The sequence below is a fragment of the Apodemus sylvaticus genome, chromosome 7, assembly GCF_947179515.1.
Source record: "Apodemus sylvaticus chromosome 7, mApoSyl1.1, whole genome shotgun sequence".
Taxonomy (NCBI): domain Eukaryota; kingdom Metazoa; phylum Chordata; class Mammalia; order Rodentia; family Muridae; genus Apodemus; species Apodemus sylvaticus.
In genome coordinates this window covers 17263868-17291316 of record NC_067478.1, presented here as the reverse complement: position 1 = coordinate 17291316, position 27449 = coordinate 17263868, and the positions used below count along the sequence as shown (strand labels likewise).

General features: G+C 55.7%; 1 protein-coding gene across 1 annotated transcript; it reads left to right on the top strand.

Annotated features, from left to right (window-relative positions):
• Positions 1-14800: 14800 nt before the first annotated feature.
• Positions 14801-21990, top strand: Dusp7 (dual specificity phosphatase 7). The gene is made up of 3 exons (XM_052187403.1): positions 14801-15572; positions 16963-17397; positions 19955-21990. The coding sequence occupies exons 1-3, from the start codon at positions 15056-15058 to the stop codon at positions 20260-20262; spliced, it is 1260 nt and encodes a 419-aa protein (XP_052043363.1). The 5' UTR covers positions 14801-15055; the 3' UTR covers positions 20263-21990.
• Positions 21991-27449: the final 5459 nt, after the last annotated feature.

Here is a 27449-nt window from a genome sequence, read left to right as displayed (position 1 = left end):
TGAGTGACCTCTGGCAGGAAAGCCACTCAGCTGCCTCTGGAGATAGTAAGCGCCCCATCCCACGAGCCTTAGCTGGTAGCTAACTCAAAGGGCACAGCTCGTGTGGCCAGCCTTGTCATCCCCACCATGCTGGCTCTGCCACCCAGCATGGGCTCTTTTGGTGGAGACAGGCTGAGGATAGATAGGCCCACATGGGAGTGCACGCCTTTAATTCCAGCAGTCAATAGGCAGAGGCAGGCAGATCTCTGAGTCCGAGCCTCAAAACACAGCTGGGGGCGGGGACAGCGCACCAGCGTCCATCCGTCCTTCCTCGGCTTCCTGGCTGTGGGTTTGAGGAGGCCAGCGGCTTCCAGCTCAGGCTGCCAGCCATGGCTTCCCTACGGTGATGAACTGTGAGCCAAATAAACCTCTCCTTCCTGAAGCTGCTTTTTCAAGTCTTTTCTCAAAGCTATGGAGAAAGTAAGAGTGCTGCCCGCATGAGGTGCTCCTGCAGCTCATGCCTCCCCTGTAGGGCTGTCGGGAACCCAGGTTCTCCAGCCTTCATACATGGTTCTCAGAATGAGCGGTGATCTTTACTTCCATGCCCAGGGCAGGTTTATGAAAGGCTAAAGCTCATTTAAGACCAAGATCTCCCAAAAGAATCTTTTTTTCCCCCTACCATGAGATCCAACTCAGAACCTGCCTGGTTGGGGCGGGGTTCTACAGTTCTCTTGTGCTGACTACCTACACTGCCATCTGCTACTCCGGTGAAGGACTCCAGGCTGCCTGAAAGGGGCAACTGCCTGGAGCCATCAGAGCCAACGCGGACCCTGAGTGGACTTCCGGTATCCTGCAAGGTTGAAGATCCCATCCCCAGTGTGCCCCGCCCTTATCCCTCTCTCCCTCTAAGCTAAGTTACCATGGCAGCTCCTCAAGGTTCCCGGGCTTGGGGCCGCACTTCTTGTCAGAGAAGCCACGGTGGCCGGCCAGGTGGGCTTTGATCAGCGCCATCCCAGGAAGAGGTCGCCAAGCCTGATTCCAGCCCTCGGTTTCCTGGCTTGCTTCTGCTACTGTGATAAAACACTCTGACCCAGAGCAACTTGGGGAGGAAAAGGCTGCCTTGGCTTACACGTCCTGATCCCAGTCCATCCATGAGGGAAATCAGGGCAGGAGCTCAAGCAGAAACTGAACAGGAGGCCACAGAGAAACACGGCATTCTTTCCAAGGCTTAATCAGCGGATTTTATACAATCCAAGACCACTAACTGAGGGGTGGCACCCGAGGGGGGGGCTGGGCCTTCCCATGTCAATCATTAATCAAGAAAATGCCCCCCCCCAACTTGCCTACAGGTAGGCCAATATGATGGGAGCATTTTCTCAATTGAGGTTCCCTCTTTCCCAAAGTTGACCCAAACTAGCCATCCTACCTGCCCCTCATCTTTGAGTACTACCCCCAGGGGTACCCCCCTCTAACAGGTGGGTTCCAAGGTCCCCAAAGGCCTGTGGCCATTTCACAGTCTCCTTGGGAACTCTCCCATTTTCCTGCCTTCTGTCCTGGGATCTTTGTCATTTGACAACTTTGCCCTGGCTCAGGATTTCTTCCTGGTAGTGGGCATCTGGGGCAGGGGCAGCACAGTTGAGATGTTGGTCCTCGTCCATTGCGCAGGCCCTGGCTCTGTGGTCTTAAAGAGTCCTCTCGTATTTCCTGACCTCTGTAAAACACCTAGGGTGAATGTGGACGATGTAGCACTGTCTTTACCTCATAGGTAGGTCTCTTTCCTGGCACTTGGCTCTTCGTGTCAGTGGGGACAAGGGACTTGGTGCCAGGGTCTCTCTTGCTCAAATTCTAGGTGGCCTTCATTTCCTAGTCCAAGAGCTCCTGCCACAGGCATCTCCAGGGGCAAGAAGGAAGTGTGAGGAGGTAAAAACTCCACCACTGCCACCTCCCCTTGCCACAGGGAGGGCCAGCACAGGCTTCGGGGTGGATGTCTGTGACTACCCAGATTCCCGGAAACCCAGCCCGCTGAGCAAGCGAGCACGTGGTGAGTCACCCTCACCCCCATCCCAGCTCCCTGTCAGTAACCTCATCTTCCTAATGATTTGCTCAAGATAGGCCCTTGACGGCTCCAGCCCAAACTGCTGTGTGACCCTTTGAGGGGGACCAGAAGCAACAGGGAAAGTTTCTCACCAAATAGCACCACTCCACCTGCCCCACCCCTCCCTGGGCTGCTGAAGAGTGACACCAGGTTCCCTAAGGGAGCACCGATAGGCTGGTGGCAGCATCATTGACCTCAGAGCATAATTCCCCTTGCTGTGAACATGGCTGAATGGGCACCGGGCCTGGTTCCTTTGCCTGGTAGATTAGCCCACCCCAGCCTAGGCGCAGTGAGTGCCGTGGGCTCACTTCCACCACACTGAAAGCTTCTGAAAGCTTCACTTTGTCTTTTGGCCCAGGGCGGGACGCTCCTGACTGTGCCTGGATAGGCCCTGAACCATCCCTGAGTTCTTGCTCCCTAGCTGGTAGGAAGCACGGGGAAGCAGCCCCTTCTGTATGTGGAGGCCCTCTCCAGAGAACCATTTATAGAGCAAGGGGAAGTGTTCCCACTTCAGTGAGGCCACCAACACCCCCAAGAGCGGGAACCTGTCCCCCCTCCTGCAGATCAACAGAAAGCCCAGTAGCAAGCCGAGGCCTTTCCAACCCTCCCCCCTGCCTGCCCCTGGGAGCACGGCACTCAGCCCGCCAAAGGTAAAGCAAAAAGAGCAAACAGTAGAAAGCTCCGCTCGCTCGTAAGACAGCTCACCCACTCCTGCCCAGCCTCCAAAGACAGGCCAAGGGGGGCTCGCTTTCATGCCCCGTGGCGAGCTGCTCAGCCCCAGGGTTCCTGCAGCCAGGAAGGTAGAACCTCACCTCTGAGCCTCGGCCTTCTCAGAGTGACAGCCAACAGCAGCCCTGTTGGCTGCTGAGACAATTCCGTTTCCGAGAGCTGGGTTTTTCTGCAGTGAAATAAGGCGCATGGCCCAGGGCGCGGATAGGAACCCACGAGGCTGGCCTGGATCATTGGTGCCCCCCCACCCTCCATGCCAGCCAGCTAGGGCTCGGTCCGCAGAGGGGTTCCACTGTGCTCCACAACGCCTCGAAGGTCACTGCCTGCCCAAATGTCACACATCTTTTACTGGACTCTACCATGCACCACAGACCAGCATGGCTTCTTCCCAGTAGGACTTCCAACCATCAGGCGAGTCCAGGTGCCTCCACACAGCCCCATGTGCCAGGCCTTTCCATGCACCAGCTGTGAGTGCTAAGGTGAGGGTCAGACTGGCGGTTAGCTCCTCAAACCACCAGGCCTGGCACAAGGACAGGACTTGAGAGGACAGCTCTGTCACTAGTCACTGCAAGTGAAGAGGCTTTTATCCCCATTTTCTCCTGCCCACCAGGTTCTATACCCCCAAACCCCTGTGGTCCAGGACCTAGACAGGCAGAGCCAGGATTTTGTCTTTTTCTATCAGAGAAGAGCAGCCTCCTAGGGCCTCTTGCACCGCCCCCATTGGACCACTGGCCTGAGGCCTCCTGCAGGGGCCTGGGAGCCTGCCTGCCAATCTGGGGTGCGGTAGAGCTTCTGGGGACTGAGCCTGCCGTGGCTTCCTCCTCAGCCACATGTTTCCAATCCCTTCCCGGGCCCCTCTCCCCCTCCCCAGCCCCTTCCCATTTCCGCTCAGCCATCCACGCCATGTGGAACTCATTAAGAGACCCTCAGGGCTCGTAACCCAACTCTGGCCTGGGCTTGGGGAGAGTGCTCTGTCCGCAGCCCGCATGCGGAGACTCGGCCTCCCCATGTGCACCCCACAACATCTCTGTCTGGCCTTGAGTAGCTCTAAGCCGAGACCACAAAGAACTGGTTATGGCCAAGAGTCAGCCTTGCTGAGGAAGGAAGTACAGCCAGGCCATCTCGGCGCTTCCTGTCCTCTCCCTTTAGATAACCCAGCCTCCTCAGTAAGTACCTCAGCCTCCTCAGTAAGTACCTCAGCCTCCTCAGCAAGTACCTCAGCCTCCTCAGCAAGTACCTCAGCCTCCTCAGCAAGTACCTCAGCCTCCTCAGCAAGTAACTCAGCCTCCTCAGTAAGTACCTCAGCCTCCTCAGTAAGTACCTCAGCCTCCTCAGTAAGTACCTCAGCCTCCTCAGTAAGTACCTCAGCCTCCTCCGCAGCTGGGTTAGGAGCCCTGATCCTAATGGGCAACTGGATCCGTGTAAAAGGCAAGGCTCAATATCCCTGAGGGCAGATTTTGAGGCTTCTGAGCCACTGGCTTGATGACCTTCAGCCTCCTGTCTGAAAAATGGAAAAATCCAGGGAAGAAATCAGTGCCCTGTAGAATAGCCACCAAGTAAACATAAGGCCACATTCTCCTGAAAGTCCATTTCATGGAGGTTATGCATGCACGCATAGACAGACAGACAGACAGAAACCTGACACTGATCACTCTGATCGCTAGAGTTTGGATAATACCTGAATAAGTACGTATAGCTGATACCCTCCCTGCAGGACTTGACAGAGCCTTCAGTGAATACCCATACAGTGGAACTGTTTCCAGATGTGTGACCACATGACCTTTTGTGTAGAGGTGTGTACATGGCGAGCCTAGAGTTGTGTGGAATCCATTCTGGAAAATACTACAGGTAAGGCAGTCAGAAACCCCTAATAAGAAAGACTCCTACGGAACTGAACAGTAATTTTCTTCTGGCTCTTAGGAAAGGTGGACACTGAACGGTGGTGATAGCTAAGAAGGGAGGAGCCCATGGGGGCAGGGGACATCTATGGTCAAGGCAGGAGGCTGCAGGAGGCTTCAATCGGGCCAGGGCCTTGGTGACTCTCCGCCTAATCTTCCTTCCTCGTGGGAGAACAAGCAAGTGGGTGGGACAGCATCGGGTGCTGAGGCCCGGGCGGCAGGCAGGGCCTTTCCCATGCAGTGAGGCCTGCACAGGCAGGCCCAGGGTATTGGGAGTGCCCGCACTGCCACCCCACGGCATCAGCCTGGGGATGGGGCAGCCACTGGTTCAAGGTTCAAAAGAGTTCCTTTGTCTCGGCTTCCCACCCAGTTAGAGCCAGCCTCTCTGCCCAGAGCCCACTCTGCCTACGTGCTGGCACAGGTACCCCTCACCCTTCCTGGATCTCTGCTCCAGAAGGCCTCCCCACCACGGTCCTCCATGAGTCTGCCCTGACTGAACACAAGTCACATAGGAGGATTTGCTTGGCACCCTACAACCCACTTTACAGAGAAAGAAACAGCTCGGGGAGAGGCAATGATGGCTTCCGGCTGGAGCCAGCTATCTTAGCTTAGGCCTTACAGCTTCCACCTCGCTCCGTTTCCCCCTACTCTGTCTTGAAAGTCACAGCAGGGCCTGGCAGGTATCTGTATTTGATCTTACTTAATGCAGTTTGACCAGACCAAGACTACTGCTACAGACTGAGAAGAGAGCAGAGCCCGTACTCAGCCAGCCCCCTTGGCCACAGAGGGCTTCTCCAGGATTTCCCACTAAGAACCTGCCAGGCTTCCCTCCTCCTTCTGGGAGTTAGCTAGGCAGATGGAGAGATGGAGGCCCCGGGCTGGGGCCACCCAGTTGACAGCATAGCTGTGTCTTCTCAGCTCCCCGAGTCTTTGTGTGGTCCTGGGAGCTGGCTAAGCGACCCACAACCGGGCAGAGCCTGGGCCCTGAGGAATCCAGCCATGTTTCACCCTGAGTTCCTGTACAGGGACAGTGTTCCTGGGCCGACTGCTGTTTCAGAATCTGCTCAAAGCCCATTGTCAAGCCCTAAGAGTAGGGGCCCTTTCCCCTGCCCTCGAGCCCAGGCAGATTTGTCAGGCTGCCTGGAGATGGGGGTCAGAGCTATGGTTTTGTTGTTGTTTTGGTTTGGTTTTACTCTCTTGCTTCTTCTTCTTCCTCTTCCTCCTCCTCCTTCTTCTTCTTTACTTTTTATTTTTATTTTTTTAAGGAGGCAGGATCTCACTGTGTAGCCCTGACTGTCCTAGAACTCACCATATAGACCAGGCTGGCTTTGAACTCACAGAGATAGAGATCACCTGTCCCTGCCTCCCCAGAGCTGGGATTAAAGGTGTGCACCAGAATGCCTGGCTCATGCTGTCTTCTGAGACTTCATGGCAGATACTTCATGCGCTGTAATAGCTAGATGCCAGGAGATGCTTGCCTCTGGCCCATCCTATCCTCACATCAGAGAACAATCACTGAATCTCTGCCCTGCCAATAATCTTTTGCATGTTTCATGAGATGGAGGGGGCCTGCCTTGGGAGGGACACTTGCTGATGTACCAGGAGGAGGACTGGGTGCAGCCAGGCCAGATAGGACATCCTCCCACCCCCAATCTATTTCCTGGTGTCACCAACCTGGGGTCAGGCCACCTAGCTCCAGGACAGCCCAGCTTGTGCGAGATGTACTAGGTGTGACACCTGGGACAGGGACCCGAAGCCGGCAGCCGTGTCTGGGCCAGGCCAGGTGGTTCCCAGGCCACTTCCCTAGCATCATCATGGTCACCGTCACTGCCACCGTCAATACCTCATAGGAGGGATTCCTGAAAAACAGGGCTGCGTAGGCTGGTAGGGAGGGGTACAGACAGGCCCAGGCGACAGGCAGATGCTAATGAGGCAATTAGGCCTAGCAGCTACAGAGAGACCTGCCCACCCAAGACAAGCCCAGCCCAGGCCCCTGGCACATCCGCCAGCCCAGGCCAGGTGCCCTGGGAATTCCTGGCCTGCTCCACCCTCGCCACCTCAGTCAGAGGTGGTGGGACTGGCTTGGTAGTCAAGAACCTTCTCACTCCTGCTTCCCTTGTTCAAAACCCACCGTGAGTTTGGAAAGATGGAAGCAGGGACCTCTAACTCCATCGCTACTTTCTACAAATGAGTTCTAGAGTTTAGCTGGGCCCCAGCCCATCCGTACTCCCTGGCTGAGGTAACCATAGAAGGACCAGAAGCTTGATGCCAGAGGCCACGGCTGGCGTGGTGAGCAGTTGGCGGCAGCCAAATACCCTGCTCCCCAAAGATGTCCAGGGTGGGCTCGTGGGAGTGCTGCCTCTAGCCAGAGACTGTCAGAGAGGAGGGGAGGACAGAGTGCTTGGAATTCTGGGAAGGAGGATACTTCAAGACAGTGACCCCTTTCCCTCTCTGTTCAGCCTACCTCTGAGGCCCCAGAAAAATGTCAGCAGCCTATCTGATTCCCCTGGCTCTCTAAGGATGACTTCAGTGTCAGAAGATGGGGCATCTGGCTGAGCCAAAAACCTGCCACACCCCTCTTCCAAGTTTAAGGGTGCTGGTATAGGCCTGGAAACCAGGCTCAGGACTCTAAGGATTTGACATCCACGAAGAGGCTACAGTTCTGGTCCAGCCTGTGGAGGAAGGGAATGCCATCCTGTTCCTGGCAGGGGAGGGACAAGCTCTGACAGGAACTTGAGGCCCTGCCCTGGGGGAGAGCAGAGGCCAATGACAGGGAGACTTTAGGCTCCAGGGAATCCTACTGAGCCACTCCAGGTAGGTCAGGCGGGACACACTGAAGGCCACAGGGGGAATGGAAGCTAGAGGCTGCTATAGTTCTATACCATGTGGCAGGGGAGGCCCCAAAACATTTTAAGTCGTGGGAGCACGTGATTATGGCTGACAGTGTAGAAGCATGCGGGGGGTGGGTTCTAATCCTGACACAGCCACTTTGCGGGTATCTACTCAGGTACCCAGGTAGAAAGGGACTGGAGGGTCTGGGGAAGAAAAGGAAGATTCGTTCTAGCAGGGGAACCCATACACCCAGGCAAGAACCAGCAAAGGGGTCTGACAGGAAGCTGGGTAGACCTTGTCAGAGTCTAGCCAAAGGGAATGTGGTGGGTAGCTGAGACCCTGAGGTAAAGTACAGAGAGTCAGGGCTAGACTGGCCACAAGTGGTAGCAGTAGAGGGGGTGCGGGAGGGGGGCAGCTGAGGCTGGGACCTGGGGCAGGACCAACTCACCATCATTCTTAGCCGTGCTTGGGGGCAGTGTATAACAGAGCTATAGGGCTGGAGACAGGAAGTCTGGAGAGAGACTGGAGGGACCCATGGGAGAGGTCAGGATGCCGGGCTGTGGAGTCCAATGGTCTCCAGGTCCTGGGTACATTGTTCACGTTTGCTGTAGAAGTAGAAAACCACGCTGCAGCCCCTCCCTCTACGGGGCTGCCCCCCACTCCCAGTCTCCCGCGCTGTGCTAGTCTTCTGACCTGAGGTGTTGGGGACAGAGCAGGGACGCCTGCATCCAGATGAGGCAAAGAACCAGGAGGTCTAGATTTTAGTCCAGACCCAGGCCTTAGCCAAGGCTTGACTTGTGAACGCCATGGGCCTCAGTTTCTTCATCTGTCAGCAAAGCTGGCAGTGTTCCCAGAGCTGACACAAAGGCCGGAAGCGAGGCCAAGAGGGAATGTGTTAGACACAGTCAGAGGTGCACCTGGCCAGTGAAGCCCACAGGGCTGGTGTGTGGGAACCCATACAGGGAGCCCCGGGCCGGCCTCCGCCCTCTCCTAGCCCGCCCTTCCCTTGCCCAAGTTTATATGTTTTCTTCCCATCACCTGGGCCACCATGACTCACCCCGGGCCCTGTGGGTATATGAGTAACTGCCTGGGACCAGGGCCAAGCCAGTGGGCAAAACACTTCCCTTCTTGTGCCTCAGCTTTCCCATCTGTAGAATGGTCAGAGCCCCGCTCCACTCACCTCACTGAGGAATGTGGGGCAATCGCAGGGCTGAGAAGGTGAAAGCCAGAGACACCACGGAAAGAGGGTGGCGCAGGTCTCACCTGCCCAGGACTGACCAGCCCGACAGTCCCTGTCTTCTCAGGGACAGCAAGGACTTGGAGTGGCCAGTGGGAGCCTAGCTTGACACTGACTGGCAGGACTCTAGGGATGAAACGGACCAGACCCAACGGGACCAACTGTCTTTAAGTGGGAAAAGGATGGGAATGGCTGGGCCCTACATGGGAGAATTTGGAGCTTTGAACAGATCCCGCTGTGACCAGGCAGAGAGACTGCCTCCCAGGGGCCCCTCAGGAACTAGAGACGCGATGGGCATTGTGCAATAGATGTGCACTTCCAACAGAGAGGATGGGGACCCAAGTGAGGCTGGGGAGTTCAGGGCCAGTCATAGGTACAAAGTGATACCCTTTCTCAAAAACGAAATGGTCTAGAGATACAGGAAAGTGCCCATCTTCTGTGCGAGCGAGCGCATGAGTTATCTCCGCAGTACCTGGGGAGAAGAGGGTGGGGACAGAAGCCCTGAGCCTGGAACAGGGAGTGGGAGGGTCAGGATGACATAGGTGAGGCTGTGAACTAAGAGTCCACCACAAGGAAGGCTTGTTTTTGCAGTACCAGGGCCTGAGTACAGAGTCAGAGAGCACCCTGTGGGACTGGGTTCTCCACGTCTGTCACATGAGTCCCAGGGATCCGACTCACGTACTCCCATCAAGTGCCTGGGTCCGAAGAGCCACTTCGCCAGCCCCTACTTTCTTATTTTTGAGCCAAGTTCTCACTAAGCTACCCAAGCTGGCCTTCAGTTCGCTCTGTAGTCCAGCCAGGTCTTGCACCAGGACTGGCTGCAAATAGGTTTTATGTCCTTTTGCTATCACAATTATTTGGCCTGGTAATGTTTATTGTAAAAAAATAAAATAAATGTGAAGCTAGGGTCTGGCTTAGCAAGAAGTACTGCAATTGACTAGTAATGTCTGTCTGGAATAAACCATGGATGACCGCCCCATGTAGATTCCTGCCTCCTATTTTCCATTCTCAGACTGCCCTGTGGAGATGGGGACTCCATGTGGAGAGGTTCTGCCCTGTCCTGCTGGGTAAGGAGGACTTGCATTCGCCTCACCTTACCCGAATGCCCACACCTCTGCCGTGGTGTATCTTTCCTGCCACAGAGCAGGCTCTCCAGAAGTGCTTGAGAAGGAGCAGGTAGAAGGCTGGCCTAAGGCCTGGCTTTTCTCCTTCCCCCCCCCCCATCTCTCTCTCTCTCTTTGCTTTCTCAAGGCAGCCTTGGGGATCAGATTGCCCCAGATTTCCCGGGCTATCATGCCCTGTGCTCTGACCTGGACATGGCCCTATCTCTTGCTCTGGTTGTTTGTTCCCCAAGGCTCTACATTCTCTCCTGCTCTGCCCACACATCTGGGCAGATGTGGCTCTCGGATACCCTGTGCCCTCGGACTATCCTTTGGGGCCAGGAAGAAATCAGGAGACTAGCCAAGGATAGAGTCTTCTCCAAGAACTTCAAACCACTGAGACCCTAGAACTAGCCAGTAGGAGGCAATGAGTCTGGTGAGTAGGGGTAGGTGTGTGGTTCCTTCTGGGTTGGTGGGACAGCCCCTCTGCCTGGCTGGCCTGTCTGCCCTACCTAACAGGAACAGCAAATGCCAGAGATGGGGGCTGGGTGTGTGTATGCATATAACAATGTACGTACATGCTGTCTATCTTTTCTACATGCACTTAGGTGCCTGAGATATATACCTATGATCCATATCTATGAGATGTGCATGTATCTCATAGGTAGATCCATGTCTTAGGGAGGCATGCCGTGTGTTCTTGAACCTACATGCGTGTATAGATGCAAACATGTGAGCGTGTGTGGCAAGAGTTCTGTTCCAGACTAGTCTTTCACAGATCACTCCTGACCTACCTGTCTGGACATCATCTCCCCAGGTGAGTGACCCACCAAGGGCTAAGCAAACTGTCCAAGGCTCGAGGGCTAGCAAAGCGAGCGAGCCAGCGAGCTTCCGGTGGTGGCCTGGGCACAGGGTGGCTGAGCCAGTGGCAGCAGGAGTCATTGACTGCCTTGTCCCTCACTGCCCTAGTCCTGCTCATTCCGCATGGGTGATGGTAGACAAGACTGCTCAGAAGCCCCGCCCCACTCCCCCTTAGCTGGAAGCACAGGATTCACCCGTAGGCCTAGCAGCCAGGAGGCTGAACCGGGGACTGTAATTTGAAGCCAGTCTGGGCTACAACCCGGACTACAAAAGAGAGGTCTTGTCTCAAAAAATAAACACAAACAAGAAACAAAGATGGAGGGATTGCAGAAAGGAGAAAGAGAATAGGAATTCAACCTAAATACGGCTCGCTTCTTTGGAGGACAAGAGAGTGACCTCTCCCACAAGCCACGCCACTCAAAACAAGATGAAACCTCAAGCACCCATGGAAGTCTGTTTCAAAGACGCTTAAACTGACCCAGCAGTGGGGTCACCAAGCCACAGGAAGGGGTTGGGGGTACGTACACACCAGCTCACATCTGTTCTCGGGGATCTGCAGCTCCTCCTAGAAAACAGCAAAAGGCAGGAAATGCCCTGCTGCCTTGTGGCCAGGTTTGTCTTTCCCTGTCATTCTGGATTGAATGTGCACACACAGGGAAGGTGGCTTCAAACGCGCCTCTTGGGCTGCAGGTAATTAGAGACAAGACAGGGATGGAGGAAGTGGAGGACCAGAGATACCGCTGAGCATCCAGATGGAAGAATCTGTAGGGGTGTGGCCTGGTAGCTGTGATGGGATAGAGACCGGACAGGGACAAGGGTCTTAGAAGCTAACAGCAGCTGATCTGGACTGAAGGATCAAAGGACGCCTCTGGACAGGGACACCTAAACTGACATCAGAGAGTAGACAAAGGCTAGGGGCAAAAAAAGTCTCAGCTTTTGTAGCTGATGGTTACTGTGTAACAGTTTCCTCTGGGATTTGAATACTCTATCCTGCAGGGAAACTACTTAAACAGGAAGGTAAACAACTCAAAATAGCTTCCGGAAGTCCCTGACACTGACCAGATTCACTAGGCCCCTCCCTGTCAGAGTAAGCAATAAAAAGGCTGAGAGTCGCTCTAGGAAGACCAAAGCTGAGAGGCAAAGGCGACTTTCAAGACCAGAACAGCTGCCTGGAAGCAGCAGAAACTAGCAGAGCTACCCGGAAGAGGCCTAGAACCACTGAGTCACTCGGAAAGGCCTCTCCGACCTGTGGAGTTGCCTGCAGGCTGTGCAGTGTGCTCCATGTTCCCAGCCTTTGTGAGCTGTCACCCTTGCTGGAGTGGGCTTTGCTGATACAGCTGTCTTTGAGTCATTTCTGCTCCTGTAAGTAACCCCAATAAAACTCATGTTTCACCAAGTTGAACCTGGTGGTATCCATACTGTGGTCTGTCGTAGGCTTCCTGTCTGGGGCGAGCAGATGTGTTGTGTTGCAATCTGAAAAATTCTTGTCACCATGGTACAAGGGCCTGGAAGTGTGGAAGAGGCTCTGCCTGCAAAGAGCTAAAGTAAATCCACCTACGGACCGCCCGCCTTCTGGGGTCTGCTTATCCCGGGGTTCCAGGCCGTGAGGGAAGCCTTGGTCTGCTATTCCCTTCCCTCAGGGACACCTTGGTAAGCTAGGCACGTCTGTGAGGTGCAGGAGGGATTAAAGAGAACGAGGTACCAGGTTCCCAGCAAAACATCTCTTTCAAGGGCCTTCCCACAGCATCTTTGAGGGAGGCTCCTAGGTTCTGGTGTCCACTCAGAACCAAGGTTTTGAGACTTTCCTCCAGCCTGGGTGGGTGATGGAGGCCCTGCTCCTGCCAGCATCTCCACAGACCCTTTTTGCTGTTCTTTGTCTCTACAGTCAGCCCCTTCCCATATGGTCTCCCTCATCCAAACTCTGATGCTTTTTCCATTTCTACTCAATATACCCCACCCTCTACCCCCCACCCCCACCCCACTCCAGGACCATTTCCAGTTCCCAGCATCCTGCAGGTGTGTGTCCCTTTGAGAGACTCCAGAGGAGAGAAAGGCCAACCAGTGAGATCACAGCTAACATAAGGAATGGCAGGCTCTCTAGCCTTTTTCTAGGGCATGGGGTGCACCCCAAAGGTGTCTCTTTCAATGGAGCCATCACTGGGCTGAACCTAGCTAATTCTTCCCACCTTTCCATTCAGAAACACTCAGAAGCAAGCATGCCTGCACACAAAAGGACCCAGCCTTGCCTGAGGACAGCAGGAGACTCTTGTTAATGTGACTCTGGCCTGCCCCTCTGGGCGTGTCCCCCTAACAGCATGTCAGTAAATCATGAAATCCTCTGAGGAGAGGCTCCAAGCCCATCTTTCTCCTAAAAAGAAAGGTCTCTGGGTTTGATTCCCAGCACCACACATAGCCTCATAACCCTCTGTAATTCTAGTTGTGAGGGGCCCCGGCAGTCTTGTCTGGCCTCTGTGGTGCATGGACATACAAGGAGAGAAAACACTTAAATCTTTAAAAAAAAAAAAAAAAAAAAAAACTATAGGAAGCCCAGACGTGGTAACACTTGGGAGGCAGAAGTGCCAGGCCATCTCTGACTTCATAGCCAGCCTAGGCTACAGAGAGAATTCGGGGACAGCCAAGAGTACACAGTGAAAACCCTGTCACCACTGCTCGCCCAAATTAGCGCTTGGCAAAACTGAGACCAAGAAGGAAGAATGGTACTCAAGATATACCACACATCACCAAGTGGCAGGACAGATTGGGATTTAGCACTTGGACTCTGGAAGCTGTCTACAAGCAGCGTCCAGTACAGTACTTGCAAAAGGGTCAGTTCTTTACAACTACAACCCCTCCTAACAAAACTCTCCCTGGCTGCCCTGCTGCGACCTTTCTGAGAGTGAATGTAGAAGAGGGCTCCTGCGGCTGAGAACAACAAAACAAACAAAAACCCTTTACGTGGGAGATGAAGTCTGAAACTGCAGCCCGACTGGACACCCCTGACACCTCAATCCCGGGTTGGGGTCAAGTTGGCTCAGAAATGACTAGCCCGGGATGGAGAAGTTGGCCCCCCCTGCTTGTTCCGAGAATGCACCCGGGGCTTGGGAAGAACAACTCCCTCCAAGGGAAAGACCGCCTAGGTAAGGTCAAAACCGCGCGGTAGGTGCTGCGCACGCTCGCCGCGGGAGTCCAGCGGCTTTGTTTGAGCCCTACCTGCAGAGCCACTTAGCTCCTTAGCCCCACCCGCCCGAGAACCCGAGCACCACGCCGGACGAGGCCCCGCCCACTTCCAGCTGGGGTGGACCCGCCTCCTTTCCCCGCAGCCTCTTTCGGCGGTGATTGACTATCTGCCGAGCGCGTGCCCGCCTACCGCGAAAGTTGATTGGCGCATGAAGAGAGAGGTAGGTGAAGGGAAGCGCTCGGATTATGGAGCCCTCCCTCCCTCCTACCCGCCCCATTGGGAAAGTCACGTGGCGCTTCACTTCGAGCTAGTCGCCACCGCACTTGTAAAAGCTTCCTTAAAGAGCTCGCGTTCCCTTACCCAGGGATAGTCCTTTCCGAATTCCTCCACGTCTGTCTGCGGTGTGTGATAGCGGTCCTGAACCATCCCCCAAGTCACCTATTCCCTCAGCAGTTCCTCCAACTCAGGTCTGGAACCCATGGCTATCAGGGGTGGGGATGATGCGGTCCTCTAAAACTAAGACCGCCTAACACAGCCCGACACATAGTAGGAATTCAGTTTCCATTTGTTGAATGAACGCGATCAGAGGATGAATGAGGAAAACAGACAAGAGGAAGGGAAGATTGGCTCTGGGTGACCGTCCCCTCTACCCCAATCCTGAAGAAATTCTGCTTCTGTAAATGTTAGGTGGGGTCCCAGTGCAGCTTTTCTGCAGGGCACAGATCTAGGCGCTCAGCCAGAGGGGATCTGCGAGGCTGGCTGCCTTAGCTCGCCCCTGGGCAGGTGGTAGCCTGGTCCTGGCTAGGCGGGACCGCAGGAGCCGGCCGAGGGCGCTCCCGCGCCGCGTGCGGGGGAGGGGCTGCGGAGGCGCGGTGCCTTTAAGCCCGGGCGCCGGCCTCACGGCCCCGCCTCCCGGAGGACGCCCGGGCGCGCGGCCGCCGGAGCCGCGGTTTAATTGGGGCTGTCAGGCCGCGGCACGCGCGGAGGGCCGGCCGGGCGGGACTGAGGCCGGTGGCTGGGAGGCCCGGGCGGCGGGCGCGCGGCTCGGCGGGAGGCGGGCGCCCGGAGACGCGGCTGGGGCCAGCGCGGCCGGGGCGCCGTCCCAGGGCTGGGTTGCCCGGCCCCGGCCCCAGCCCCGGGATCCCCATGAAAAACCAGCTCCGCGGGCCCCCAGTGCGGGCGCACATGTCGACTTCGGGGGCGGCGGCGGCTGGGGGCACCCGGGCGGGGTCGGAGCCCGGTGCGGGATCTGGGTCCGGCGCAGGCATCGGGACGGGAGCGACGACGGGAGCGGGGGCCATGCCCTGCAAGAGCGCCGAGTGGCTGCAGGAGGAGCTGGAGGCGCGCGGTGGCGCGTCCCTGCTGCTGCTGGATTGCCGGCCGCACGAGCTCTTCGAATCGTCGCACATTGAGACGGCCATCAACCTGGCCATCCCGGGTCTCATGCTGCGCCGCCTGCGCAAAGGCAACCTGCCCATCCGCTCCATCATTCCCAACCATGCCGACAAGGAGCGCTTCGCCACGCGCTGCAAGGCGGCCACCGTGCTGCTCTACGACGAGGCCACGGCTGAGTGGCAGCCGGAGCCCGGCGCCCCCGCCTCAGTTCTCGGCCTGCTCCTGCAGAAGCTGCGAGACGACGGCTGCCAGGCCTACTACCTCCAAGGTGAGGACAGAACCTAGACCCCAGACGGCATTGGGGCTGCGCCTGTGCTCCCTGGCGCCCTCGCTGCAGGCTATTTCCTTTCCACTCGCTTGGCCAGGCCGGGCGCCACGTCGCCCCTGGTCCGAATCCGCCCTTCTGGGAGCCATCCCCTGAGGTGTGGATTTAGCCAGGCACAGGGAACCCAATCTGTGTCCTCTTTCTCAGTACCGTTCAGTGGCTGAGACAACTTTTCCTTTCCTACTTATTTTTTTCTCTGCTGATGGGTAGACAACAGCGCACAGGCTCCGGCTGAGCTCGGAGGAGGGGAGAGATCGCTGCTGGAGCCCAGAAAGGAGCAGGGCCCATAGGCTAGCCTGGGATTTCGTGTCATTAGGAAGCTAAGATCGGGAAGGCACCTTTCACAGTATCTCCCACCCTCCTGTGCATGGGGCCCGTTTATGTTGGTTTCCCAGTATGTCCCCTATCAATCTGGATCGCGGCTTCTTGGAGGCACTCAGGCAGGATGTGGGCAGTGGCTCAGGTGTGTGTGTGTGTGTGTTGGGGGTTGGGAAGTGGTCCTCAGTTCACTGCCCCTGAGTTTATAGAAGGGGGAAGCAGGCAGGCTGGCGGCCGGGGGTTTGGGGGGGAGCTATTGGCTGCAGCCGGTGTTTCCAATTAACATTCCAAAATGGCCTCTTGCTGGCAGCAGACAGGCAGGGAGGGGAGGGGAGTCCTGCGGCACCCTCGGGTGCCGCAGGGCCATGTCTAACTGCATGATGCTCCTTGTTTCTCCTGTCCTTGTATAGCCCCCATGACCCCTCTCTTTGGGTCACATACAGTGTGTGGGTGCTTGTCCTGAGGAAGGGCTCCAGACGAAAAGATCGCTAGTACCCGTTTCCCCTCTTGCTGGGGAAAAGGACTTCCTACCACCCTCCCCAAGTGTGGTCGCACGGCCTCTGCCTCTGACTGGCCCATATGTGTCCTGGCTTCTCTCTCTCTGGAATAGGGGTTTGCTGACCTACAGGTGCTGGCCTGTGGTGGGACTGTTGGCCTTTCTTTGCCCATCAGCCACTCCGGGGCACTCAGGTGTGTGTTGGTGTATGTGGAGATGTGGAAGAGGTACCCGGCCCCAGGTGATCTACATCAAGCCACAGGGCCAGTATACTTTAACGGTCATGGAACCCGCTCAGAGCTTAGGCCTTGGTCCCCTCATCTGTGAAGTGCTAATAGTTTAGATGGTCAGAACATGAGTGGGTGCACGCGTGATGGATTTGGCATGGTCACATTGTCCTTTGACCGTGGACATGTTGTATGTGGCCTTTGACGTGGGGAGTCCTGGCCATCAATAGTCTTTTGGGGCCCATTTTGACTCACCATACGCCCCCACCCCCCAATCTTGCCCTAACCACAGGTGGTTTCAACAAGTTCCAGACGGAATACTCAGAGCATTGCGAGACTAACGTGGACAGCTCGGCCTCGCCGAGCGGCTCACCGCCCACCTCCGTGCTGGGCCTGGGGGGCCTGCGCATCAGCTCAGACTGCTCGGACGGCGAGTCCGACCGAGAGCTGCCCAGCAGTGCCACCGAGTCGGATGGCAGCCCCGTGCCATCCAGCCAGCCGGCCTTTCCGGTCCAGATCCTGCCCTACCTCTACCTCGGCTGTGCCAAGGACTCTACCAACCTGGATGTTCTTGGCAAGTACGGCATCAAATACATCCTCAATGTCACACCCAACCTGCCCAACGCCTTTGAGCACGGTGGCGAGTTCACCTACAAGCAGATCCCCATCTCTGACCACTGGAGCCAAAACCTCTCTCAGTTCTTCCCGGAGGCCATCAGCTTCATTGGTAGGTGGCTTTGTCTGGGCTGGGTGGGTGGGTGGGTGAGTGGGTGGGTGGGTGAGGCAAAGTGTGTGAGGGACGCTGGGTGTCGCCCCTGCCCAACTGGGTACCTCTGGGCCTGTCAAGACCTGTGTGTGCTCTGCATGTGCTGGCGTGTGCCTGTGGGTGTACCCGTGCTTGCAGTGACTCATGGAGTCCCTCGGGCCCCTCTACCTGTTAGGACCTGAGCAGCAGTCCCCTGAATCCTGGACTCCCCCAGCTCTCAGTACCTAATGCACTCTGTGGTCCACCCTCTGTTTTTCTGGCTTTGCTGTCGTTTCTAGCGTAGCAAGCTGAGACATCACAGCGCACAGACTCCCACGGGTCTCACTTCTCTGCATCACGCCTCGGCACATGTGTCTCTGTAGGATGGGACTGTCACGATGCCTCTTCTGGCTTTATTATGCTTACGAAAGGGCTAAGAGGTAGCCCAGGGAACCAGATTGACCCTAAACTGACATGGTGCTTGGGACGTGGGGTGCTCTCTGGTGTGTCTCTATGGGATCCAGGTGCTCTTAGCTGCCTACATAGAGAAGGTGGGGGCGGCCTGAGGAAGGCCTCTGTCCCCGACCTCAGCTGACTCAGGCTCCTCCTCCTGCTTCCTCCTTGGCCAGCGGGCCTGGAGGTCATCTCATCTGGCCTCAGGTCTTAACCAGGCAGCCAGGAAAGGACACCGGCTCGGGATAAACATAAACCTTGTGCGCTCTGAGCCTGGTGCTTCTGCTGCTGCCCAGCCTCCAGTGTCAGGGTAAGGGAGGACCTGGGCAGTGTTTTCCAGATTGATGGCCACTGTGTCCAGCTGAGGGCGTTTAGTGTCAGCTGGGCTGGGCTAACTTTAACAACAGGAAGTGGGAGGCTTCCCCCGCCTCATCCGCTTACTGGGAACCAAAACTAGGTGCCCGGGCTGGGAGGAAGGAAGGAAGCTGAGGTCTGGGGGAGGGGCTGCCTAGCGCTTCCAACCCTGCCCCAGGAGACGGAGCCAAGCGCGCTGGAGCTGCTGCCTCAGCATTTGGGCTCCCACAAAAAGGGGAAGGTACAGAGAGAGGGACCCCAGGTTGCTCAGGACTAAAGCCTGGCTTGTGGATGGTTTTATTCTTGAGAGCTCTCCTCCATTTCTGGTGAGAAAGAGTCCAGGATGCAGAGGTGGAAGGGAAGGTTCCCAGATATGATGTGAAAGAATCCGCCCCCACCCCCTAATTAGACCTCCCTGACACAGGACTGAGCCATAGTCTCAAAGCTCTAAGGAAATGTTTCAGCGTGGGCCATCTGGGGTGACCCTACTATGTCACTCTAAGGGCTTTTCCCTCACCCCTTTCCCAAATTCCAAAGTCAGACCACTTGACTCCTTATAGGGCCACAACTGCCACCTGTCCTGCCCCTAGTCCCAGGAGCCATCGGCCAGCCTGCCAGTCCTACTGGTTACTTAGGAGTAGATGCCCTGGATGAACAGAGATGGTGAGGGGAGCTTGGCCGGTCCAGAGACAGTGAAGAATAGCAGTGATTGTGTCCTACAGGAGAACCTCAGTTGTCAGCTGTGGGCCTGGCCAGGAGGCTGGGAGGCAGGGATCGTAAGGAGCCCGGGGCTGTCACTTGTAAGGTCATGACCCTAGCAGCTGTGGTACAAAAAGAAGCTACTGCTGTGGGGTCTAGGGGTGAAGAGCCCAGTGACACTGTCCAGGGGCTCACTCAGTATTTGCAGAGGTCACGTTGTGTGTCTCAGGCAGAGGTGCCCTCCGTGGCCCTGGAGGAGCCTGGAAGGGAGTGGGGAGGAAAGGGAGGAAAGGGATTGCCCGTAGCAGGAGATGTCATTCTCATCCCTGGGTCTTGAGGAGGCTGAGTGGGTACAGTCCACGGCCATGCTGGGCCTGGCTGCCCATTCCTTTCCACGGGTGCCTCATCCCAGGATGTGCTGGGAGTCCCGGGGGGAGCGGGTGCGACGTGGAGGGACCCTCTGTGAGCACTTGTCGCTTCATTTCTACATCCGTTTTCACTTTGACACAATGGCTGACTGGCTGTGGTGTCATCAGGAGGATGTGGGTGACACCCTGTGTACCACTTGTGGCCCAGTGGGACTAGAAGTGAGCCCAGGGGTGACAGTAATTTGTGCTTGGTGAACCCCGGTGTGTGCCACAGGTCCCTACAAAAGCACTGGCAACACCTGGGCAGTGGTAGGGGACACCTTGCATTCCAGCAATTCAGGAGGCAGAGGCAGGCGGATTTCTGAGTTCGAGGCCAGCCTGATCTACAGGGTGAGTTCTGAGGCAGCTACACAGAGAAACCCTGTCGCTATAAATCAGGCTGCCAAGTGGAGGACGTGGAGGCCCAGTGGCGGTCAGGGGGGTCAGTATTGTCCTCCAGGACTCCATCCATGCTGGGCTTTACCAGGAAGCCTCTGCCTGTGCTAGCTGGCTGCTGAGTTCTCCTCTGTGCCTCTGTCCTTCTGTGTGACCCTTCTGCCCCCCACCTGTCTTGGGGGTTTCTTGGGAGAGGGCTCTACTGTGACCCCCATGTCCCTGTGTTTCAGATGAAGCCCGCTCCAAGAAGTGCGGTGTCCTGGTGCACTGCCTGGCAGGCATCAGCCGTTCAGTGACGGTGACCGTCGCCTACCTGATGCAGAAGATGAACCTGTCCCTCAACGATGCCTACGACTTCGTCAAGAGGAAAAAGTCGAACATCTCGCCCAACTTCAACTTCATGGGGCAGCTGCTGGACTTCGAGCGGACGCTGGGCCTCAGCAGCCCTTGCGACAACCACGCCCCCCGGGAACAGCTCTACTTCTCCACACCCACCAACCACAACCTGTTCCCAATCAACACGCTTGAGTCCACGTGAGGCCCGATGTGCCCCAATGACGAAGATGGGCGCAGCACCAGGGGTCTCCTGGCCCTCTGCAGGGCCTGCTGGGGCTCCTAGCCTGCTGCCCCTCTGGCCTGAAGAACCCACAGATGTCACCTGCGTCCAGAGAACCAGGCTGAGCAGTGGCTGAGCTCCCATGCCATCCTGTGCAGGGCCCACAGTAAGGCTGCCTGTGGCAGCACTTGCCAGATGGCCTCGGCTTCCCAGACATGTTGCTGAAGTGAGCACAGGCCTCAACCTTCAGACTTGTGGCTTGGGGGCCAGCGGGGGCCTTGTGTCTGCCCCGAGGACATCCATTCTGCTGATGGCCCAGCCATTCTGGCTATTTTTAAAGACACACAGACCTGAGTTTGCTACTTTTGGCAGGTAAATCCAAGCTCCCTGGAGCAGAGAGTGTTCAAGCTCTTCTTGGTTTTTCTTTTCTCTTCCTTTCTTTTTTTTTTTAAAAAAAAAACAAAGTGTTATCTTTCAGGCTAAATGCAACAATGGATTGTATAAACCGATATTTCACCCCTTTCTGAGAGAGAGAGAAGGGGGGGTAGATGTGTTCTCAATTTCTTTTCTTGTTTCCAAAAGCAAACCATCAGTGTATTTTGTTTTCAGTGGAAAAGACAAACGCCATGTTCTTGACCAAATGCATTTTGCACATGCGTGAAGTCTGTCTCTCCAGCAGGCCATTCCGAAAGGGTGGGTTGTCGCTCTCCAGGCATCAGGGCCCTGGTCATACCATCTCCTACCTGTGGCCCGGCCCACCTCAGTGCCGCCTTGGCACGGGCCGTTGTTACAAGCTGCGCCTGGTGGGCGCTGGTGGTCTTTGTGTTGTCTGCCCCCCTGCCAACCTAAGAGTCCTGCAGACCTCTCTGCCAAGTCCTACTGGAGGTGCTGCTGCAGGGGAGTGCCAAGCAGCAGCATTAGCTATCTGGGCCCAGCCCCTCAGAGGGCTGGGCCCTGGCCCTTTTATAAGTTGTCCACCACTTCTGTCCTCACTCATCTCTGTCTCTTAACTGGGAATAGAGGCCCACAGTGCCTGACAAAGCCTTCCCAGCCCCTCATCTCTGCCAGAGACTTCGTCTAGGTCTACTCCCGGCCCCCTTGTCCAGGTGCATGCCCGCCCTGGCCTGTGTTGCCTTTTACCTGTAGGCAACCTACATCTATTGCAGCCCAAGAGGCGGGGCAGGTGGGGCGAGGACTGGCCGGTGGGAGGGAGAGGCCCCGGACCTAGCACAGAGCCCGGCTCCATAACACTTCTCCAGTTCCATCGCTTCTCAAGCCTGGCTTCTTCCTGGGCACCATGAGGAAAGGGAAGTGCTGGGGCCCCGATGGGACCCACACCTCAGTGGGCAGTGACTGAGGCCACATCTTACCTCACAGGGGTGGTTGTCAGGGATTCTTAGGGAAGCAGTTTAAAAACTTGCCACAGTTGAGAAATTGACTAAAAACTTCTGTACATGGTATGTCTCTGTCTCTCTCTCTCTCATTTTTAAAAAGAAAACCCAGAAACATGGGTCAGAGTGTAAATGAGGGTACACCAGAGGGTGGCCAGTTTTGCTCTAAGATCTTATGAAGGAAAGTTTGCGACCCTACATACATCTATATATATACACACACACACAAACACAGACATACACACACATATATATATATATCCCGAGCTAGCAACGGGACTTTGTTTATATTGCAAATAAATATTATTTTTTCTTTAAACGGAGTCCTGGTGTTCACTAAGGCCTGGAAGGTGAGGCAGGAGCAGTGCTGTCTGTTTCTGTGAGAGTGGGCCTCATCTCGCCTAGCATCAGCCCGGCCAGGAGGAGCTCAAATATAGGACATAGCAGCAAGGACTTTGGGATGAAAATAAACCCAAGCTGGGAGGGGGAGGGGTGCACACCTCTGATCCTGGCACAAAAGGGAGAGGAGGCAGAACTCTGCATTCAAGGCCAGCCTGGTCTACCGGTCAGGTATGGTTCTCTGGGTGCCCAAGACAGCCAGAGCTACCCTGTTTTGAAAACTGTAAAGGAGCGCCAAACTCACTGAGAGACTGAACTGGTGTTTGGTGTATCCAGCACCTGTTTCTCTGGTGAGGCCTGGGGCCTGGTGGAAACAGTATGCTCAGGCCTCCATTGGGATTCCCACGCTAACAGGCTACAGCTGGGAGCCAGAGAGTGGCTCTGGAGCGCAGGGAGCACAGCAGGCCACAGCCCCCTGTTGGACTGTCGCAGAATGCCTTAGCTCCTTTGCCTCTGCCTGCATCAGGTGACACAGGCGCAAGGTGAATAGGCAGGCCCAGCCTCTCCCAGGACTTGGTCCTCTGTTGTCCTGCCTCTTCTCTGACCCTGTCTCATTGCCGCCCCTCAGTCGCAGAGCACCCGAACCGTCATCACCCTCACAGCTTGCCTTAGGACAGAGGGACCAGGCTCTGCCACCCATCCGTAGCGGCTGGTGGCCTGATTTAAGTGCTCAGGACTCCCGAGTAAAGGGCCTCACGTCCCTGCCGGCGGCCAGTGAAGTGGGGTTCTCGCAATGCTGCCAGGGAGGCATGTGCTGCTTTTTGCTGTCAGGGTTCCTTGGGGCCCTGGTCCTTCTGTGCCAGGGCCGGGCAGGGGTGGGTGTCTGAGAAGGCAGAGACTGCCCCTTTGTTCCCTCAGTACCCTTGCCTGGGGCTAGGGAAGCCCGCAGGCGCCTGGCTGGAGGCTGGGCCCTTAACAGGCCGAGTAAGTGCCTGGCAGTGCCAGTGTGCCCAAGGCACGTTAGAGGGGTGGGAACAGCAGTGACTTCCTGAGCAGACTCCTCAGCTGAGGACTGAGGAGAGTGCACAAAGGGGGCCAACCCCATTCCTCCTAACCATGCAGTTTTTTTTTTTTTAAGATTTATTTATTTATTATATGTAAGTACACCTTAGCTGTCTTCAGACACTAAGAGGGCATCAGCTCTCATTACGGATGGTTGTGAGCCACCATATGGTTGCTGGGATTTGAACTCGGGACCTCTGGAAGAGCAGTTAGTGCTCTTAACCACTGAGCCCCACAACCATGCAGTCTTAAACCTGGTGGTCTGTCTCGGACCCACAATACCCTCATTCTTTGGAAATTCTGCCCTCAAGCGCTGGCTGCTGAGGCTGAGGCTGGGGGCCGTGGTCCAGATGACGGCTGAAGCATCCCCGGTCTGACCCTTCGGCCAGGCCAGGCCGCTCTGAATCCTAGACTCACCTTGTCGACTCCCGCATGGTCTTTCTACCCTGTCACAGCCAAATCCTATCCATGGGTTCTGAACATTTCAAACCCGACCTCAGCTGGACCCCAAACACGAGCCCCCCTGAATTTTGGGTGAACACTCACAGGTCATTCTATCCGTCCCTCACTTTCCTGACCCTGTCTTAGCCCTGCGAGGTCCCTGTTTCTGCCTTCTCAGACTTTTCCCCAGGAACCCAACGAACCCAGTTCTTTGTCGCTTTTTAGTGTTCCCAGGGGAGAAGGATCCAAGCCACTTACTCACGGGCACATTCACACACCAGCCATTTCCTGTGCCGGCTGGCCAGTCCCAGGAATGGGAACTCGCCCCAGGGAAAGTTCTGTGATGTCAGCCTGGGTGGTAGGATAATGGGCCCTCAACTTCTGATAAATGAATCAGATTGCAACAGCAAGAGTGACTAAGGCTGGACACCAAGAAGAACTGGAAGCACTATGAACTAGTCATCTTGGGGGGTGGGGCAGGGTGGCTGTGACAAGGAGACCACATAAAAGACGAACATGTCCCCTAATGGTCCTGATCTGAGCCTGGGGGGAGAAAGCCTTTAGACTAGGGCCACTCTACCTACCTGCTACCTTTAAGATTGAAAACACTTGATGCCTCCTGAATGGGGTGGGTAGGGGGTGGTAGCAGGCTGTGACAGGACCTCTCTGTGCCACCGTTACTGCCCAGCACACTCGGGTGCTGCGATTGTGTGGTTCATTACTGCCTCCAGCGCTCCCACCAAACGGGCCACGTGCTCTGTCTAGGAGTTTCAGCACCAACCTCTGGACACCTCTGGACGTAAGCGAAAGCCCAAGCTTCTGACCCTTCGCTCCACTCTTGTCCTGTGCACCACCAGGACACAGGACTCTCCTACCCGAGAAGCCTCCTCGACAGGTCCTGTCTGATGTCAGAGACCTAGTAGATTCCAAGGAGGCCTGCAGCTCTTCAGGCACCTCCACAGTGGGGCAGAGGGGTGCCACAGAGGGAGTCAGTCCTCACCCTGCTGCCCCATCTTTCCTCTGCCATCAGTCTGGAAACATTCCTCCCTCGGGCCCTGCGAGAGGCCAGACACACATACTCGTGGGTGCACATGAGGCCTCCTCATTTCACAGGCCGAACAGGTCCAAGCAAGTCCTACGGGGATGAAGGAGAGCCTGTCTGACTTACGGCTTCCTCCCGTCCTTTGGTGCCCTGAGTGACATCAGCTCTTCCCAGACCTGGAGATTAAATCCCAGCATTTAAAAGCTCTCAGGGGCCTTATCCTCAGTGTCTCTTGACTGAGCCACATGCAGCCCCTGTCACAGACTCCAGGCCAGGCAGATATCCCCCTTGCCGAGGTGGCCAGCCCCTCCCCCCCGGACTCCTGTGGCACAGCTCCAGGGACACTATCCACAGCTCCTGGGCTCCATGGCCACGTCCCTGGCCACTTTTCCTCTCACCTGGTGGCTTGCAAGCAAACCAGAGACCGTTCCTTTCTACATGAGCCCCAAAGGCCAGGAAACCTCTTAAGGGGACAAAGGCCCCTAAGTAACTTCCAGTTCAAAGCTGTCTGGATCTAAGTGTCCTTGTCAGATAGTCTAGTCACTGAGCGGCAAGTAGCCTGAAGAGAAAATGCGCAGGTCAAGGGATGGCGAGGAGGCTAGACAGTCATTCTGGGTAGATCAAAAGGGCTGGATCACATAGCTCAGGAGCAGACGGTGAGAGGACATATTGTCTCTACCAACAAGACTTGGCCCTATGGGAAGCAGGTGTCATATGAGAGCAGAGGGTCCCAACTTGTGTCCAGAGAGCCTGAGTCCTTGACTGGCAGCTTCATGAGTCCAAACCTTAGGAGATGCTTCTTGCAGCTAAGAGGACAAGATGGTTTAGTGATGAGGACTTGAGTTCTATCCGATACCTAGCATCGTATAAATGTCAGTCACCACAGTGTGCATCTGTTATCCCAGCTAGGAAGGCAGAGACAGGAGGGTCCCTCAAGCTGGCTGGCCAGCCTAGCCGAATCAGTGCGTGCTTGGTGTTCAATAAAGGACTCTGTGTCAAAAAATAAGGTGGAAGAGTAAACTGCAAAAAATACTCTAGTCTGCCCACCTATGTCCACAAACACATGAATACACATGCATATGTACACACACACACACACACACACACAGAGTGACCCTTAGCCAGGGTTTGTATGGGTCCCGGTGCCTACACATATCTTCTGTGTAGAGCTTGTAGTAACCTTTATCGTCCTCCAAACTGAGCCCCCAGGAGGGGCAGTAGCCTTAAGATTCTTCCTTCTTCTTCTGCTTCCCAGAAAAGCACGACCATGATGGCCCTCCTCAGTCTTAGGAATGTGACCCACAGTGACAGTCATTTACATAGGCACCTTTCAGGGGACCGCCACAATTCATTGAGACCTTAGGTAGACCACCCTCATAGGATCCTTACCCAGCCTGATGGTGAGAATGATCTGGAGAGACCTGGCCCTCAAACTCAGACCCTCAGCCTTGTCCTAAGGACTGGTCAGCTTGGCCTCAGTACCCACGAGGACCCCAGAGGCCACTGCCTAGCTGAAGAGGGCCAGAGTTCCGCACAGGGCCTAAGGGCTGCCGGGATAAGGTGAGCCCAGACTAGGCCTTTTCCCACTGCAGCATGAGACCCCTCCACAGTAGCCTCTCTGTTGTCCTGTCCCTCCTCTCTTCCCAGGGAACACCCTCCTTCACTTGTTCCTGAGGTCCCGGGGAAGTAAGAGTGTTCTTAGCAGAGGGTACTTCCCTCGGGTCCCAGTTCTGCTAACTGCTCTGGTCTGGAAACCATTCAAGCTTGGATTGTGACTGTTCCTATGTAGCCATTAGGAAAGGCCTTAGTCCCAGCCTACTCCCTTCCCCTCTTGACATTAGATCTGTTTATCTCCTATCCCACCACACAATCTTCCCAACAGACCCACCCTTAGCCCAGCATCTCCACGAGCCCCCCTCAGTCCCCCTAACCAAGACCCACTTTCTAACTAGCTCTGCCTCTTTTCCTCTCTGAAGAGCTGGGAGCTGGGAGTTCCCAGCTCTTCATGTGTGTTGTGCATGAGGAGAGTGCAGGAGAGAAGTCTTATTCATACCTAATGCCAGACCCCTAGAACGAGAACTCTTCTTTACCCTGTCCTTGAAGGGCTGGGGAAGTGGGGGGAGTGGAATGATAACCAACCTCTCCTTGGTTGCTAGAAGTTCTGATAGTCCAACTTTTGCCCTTCCATACCTCTGGGCAGAGAGTCTGACTGTGATTTCTGTACATCTGTGACTCTCTGTCCCTTGGGCATCCTGCCCAGAAGCAGCATTTCTGGGGCAAACACCTGTGTTCTGATTTTTTTTTTTTTTTTTTTTTTTTTGGACTTGGCTTCCAAAGGGAAAGAACAGGGCTGTTTGGCTTTCCTGTTGGCCTATTGTTGCTGACTTGCGAAAGCCAAAAGTCAGCTGTCCCTGGCAGAAGCTAGAGACCTAGCTAAGCACCCCTCCTTGGCCTGAGCCCCTGCCCGGTACTGCCCCTCCTGGTTGGCCCTGCCTGGGGACTGTGCCGACTTGTGGGATCCCCAGCATTTCTAAGAGTGATGGTGGTGACAACCTACCCAGCATGGCCCTCGCTCTAGGTCTGGCTGTCCTGCAGGCTTGAGATGATAAACTCATTTAATCCTCCCTGCAGCCTTCAGAGGGAAGGGCTGGACCAGCCTTGAGAGACAGATGAGAAAGCTGAGGTAAAGCAGTATGGCTGTGGTCAGGAAGGGGTTACACTAGGCAGGCTTGGGCTGGAAGATGAAAGGAACCTTTAGTGTTGAGATGTTTGTTTGTTTGTTTGTGTGGTCCTATATGTACTTGGGCGTGGACCTTGTGGAGGTCAGAGAACAGAGACCCACAGGAGTCACTTCTCTGGTCATCGGTGGGTGCTGGGGATAGAACTCCAGTGGT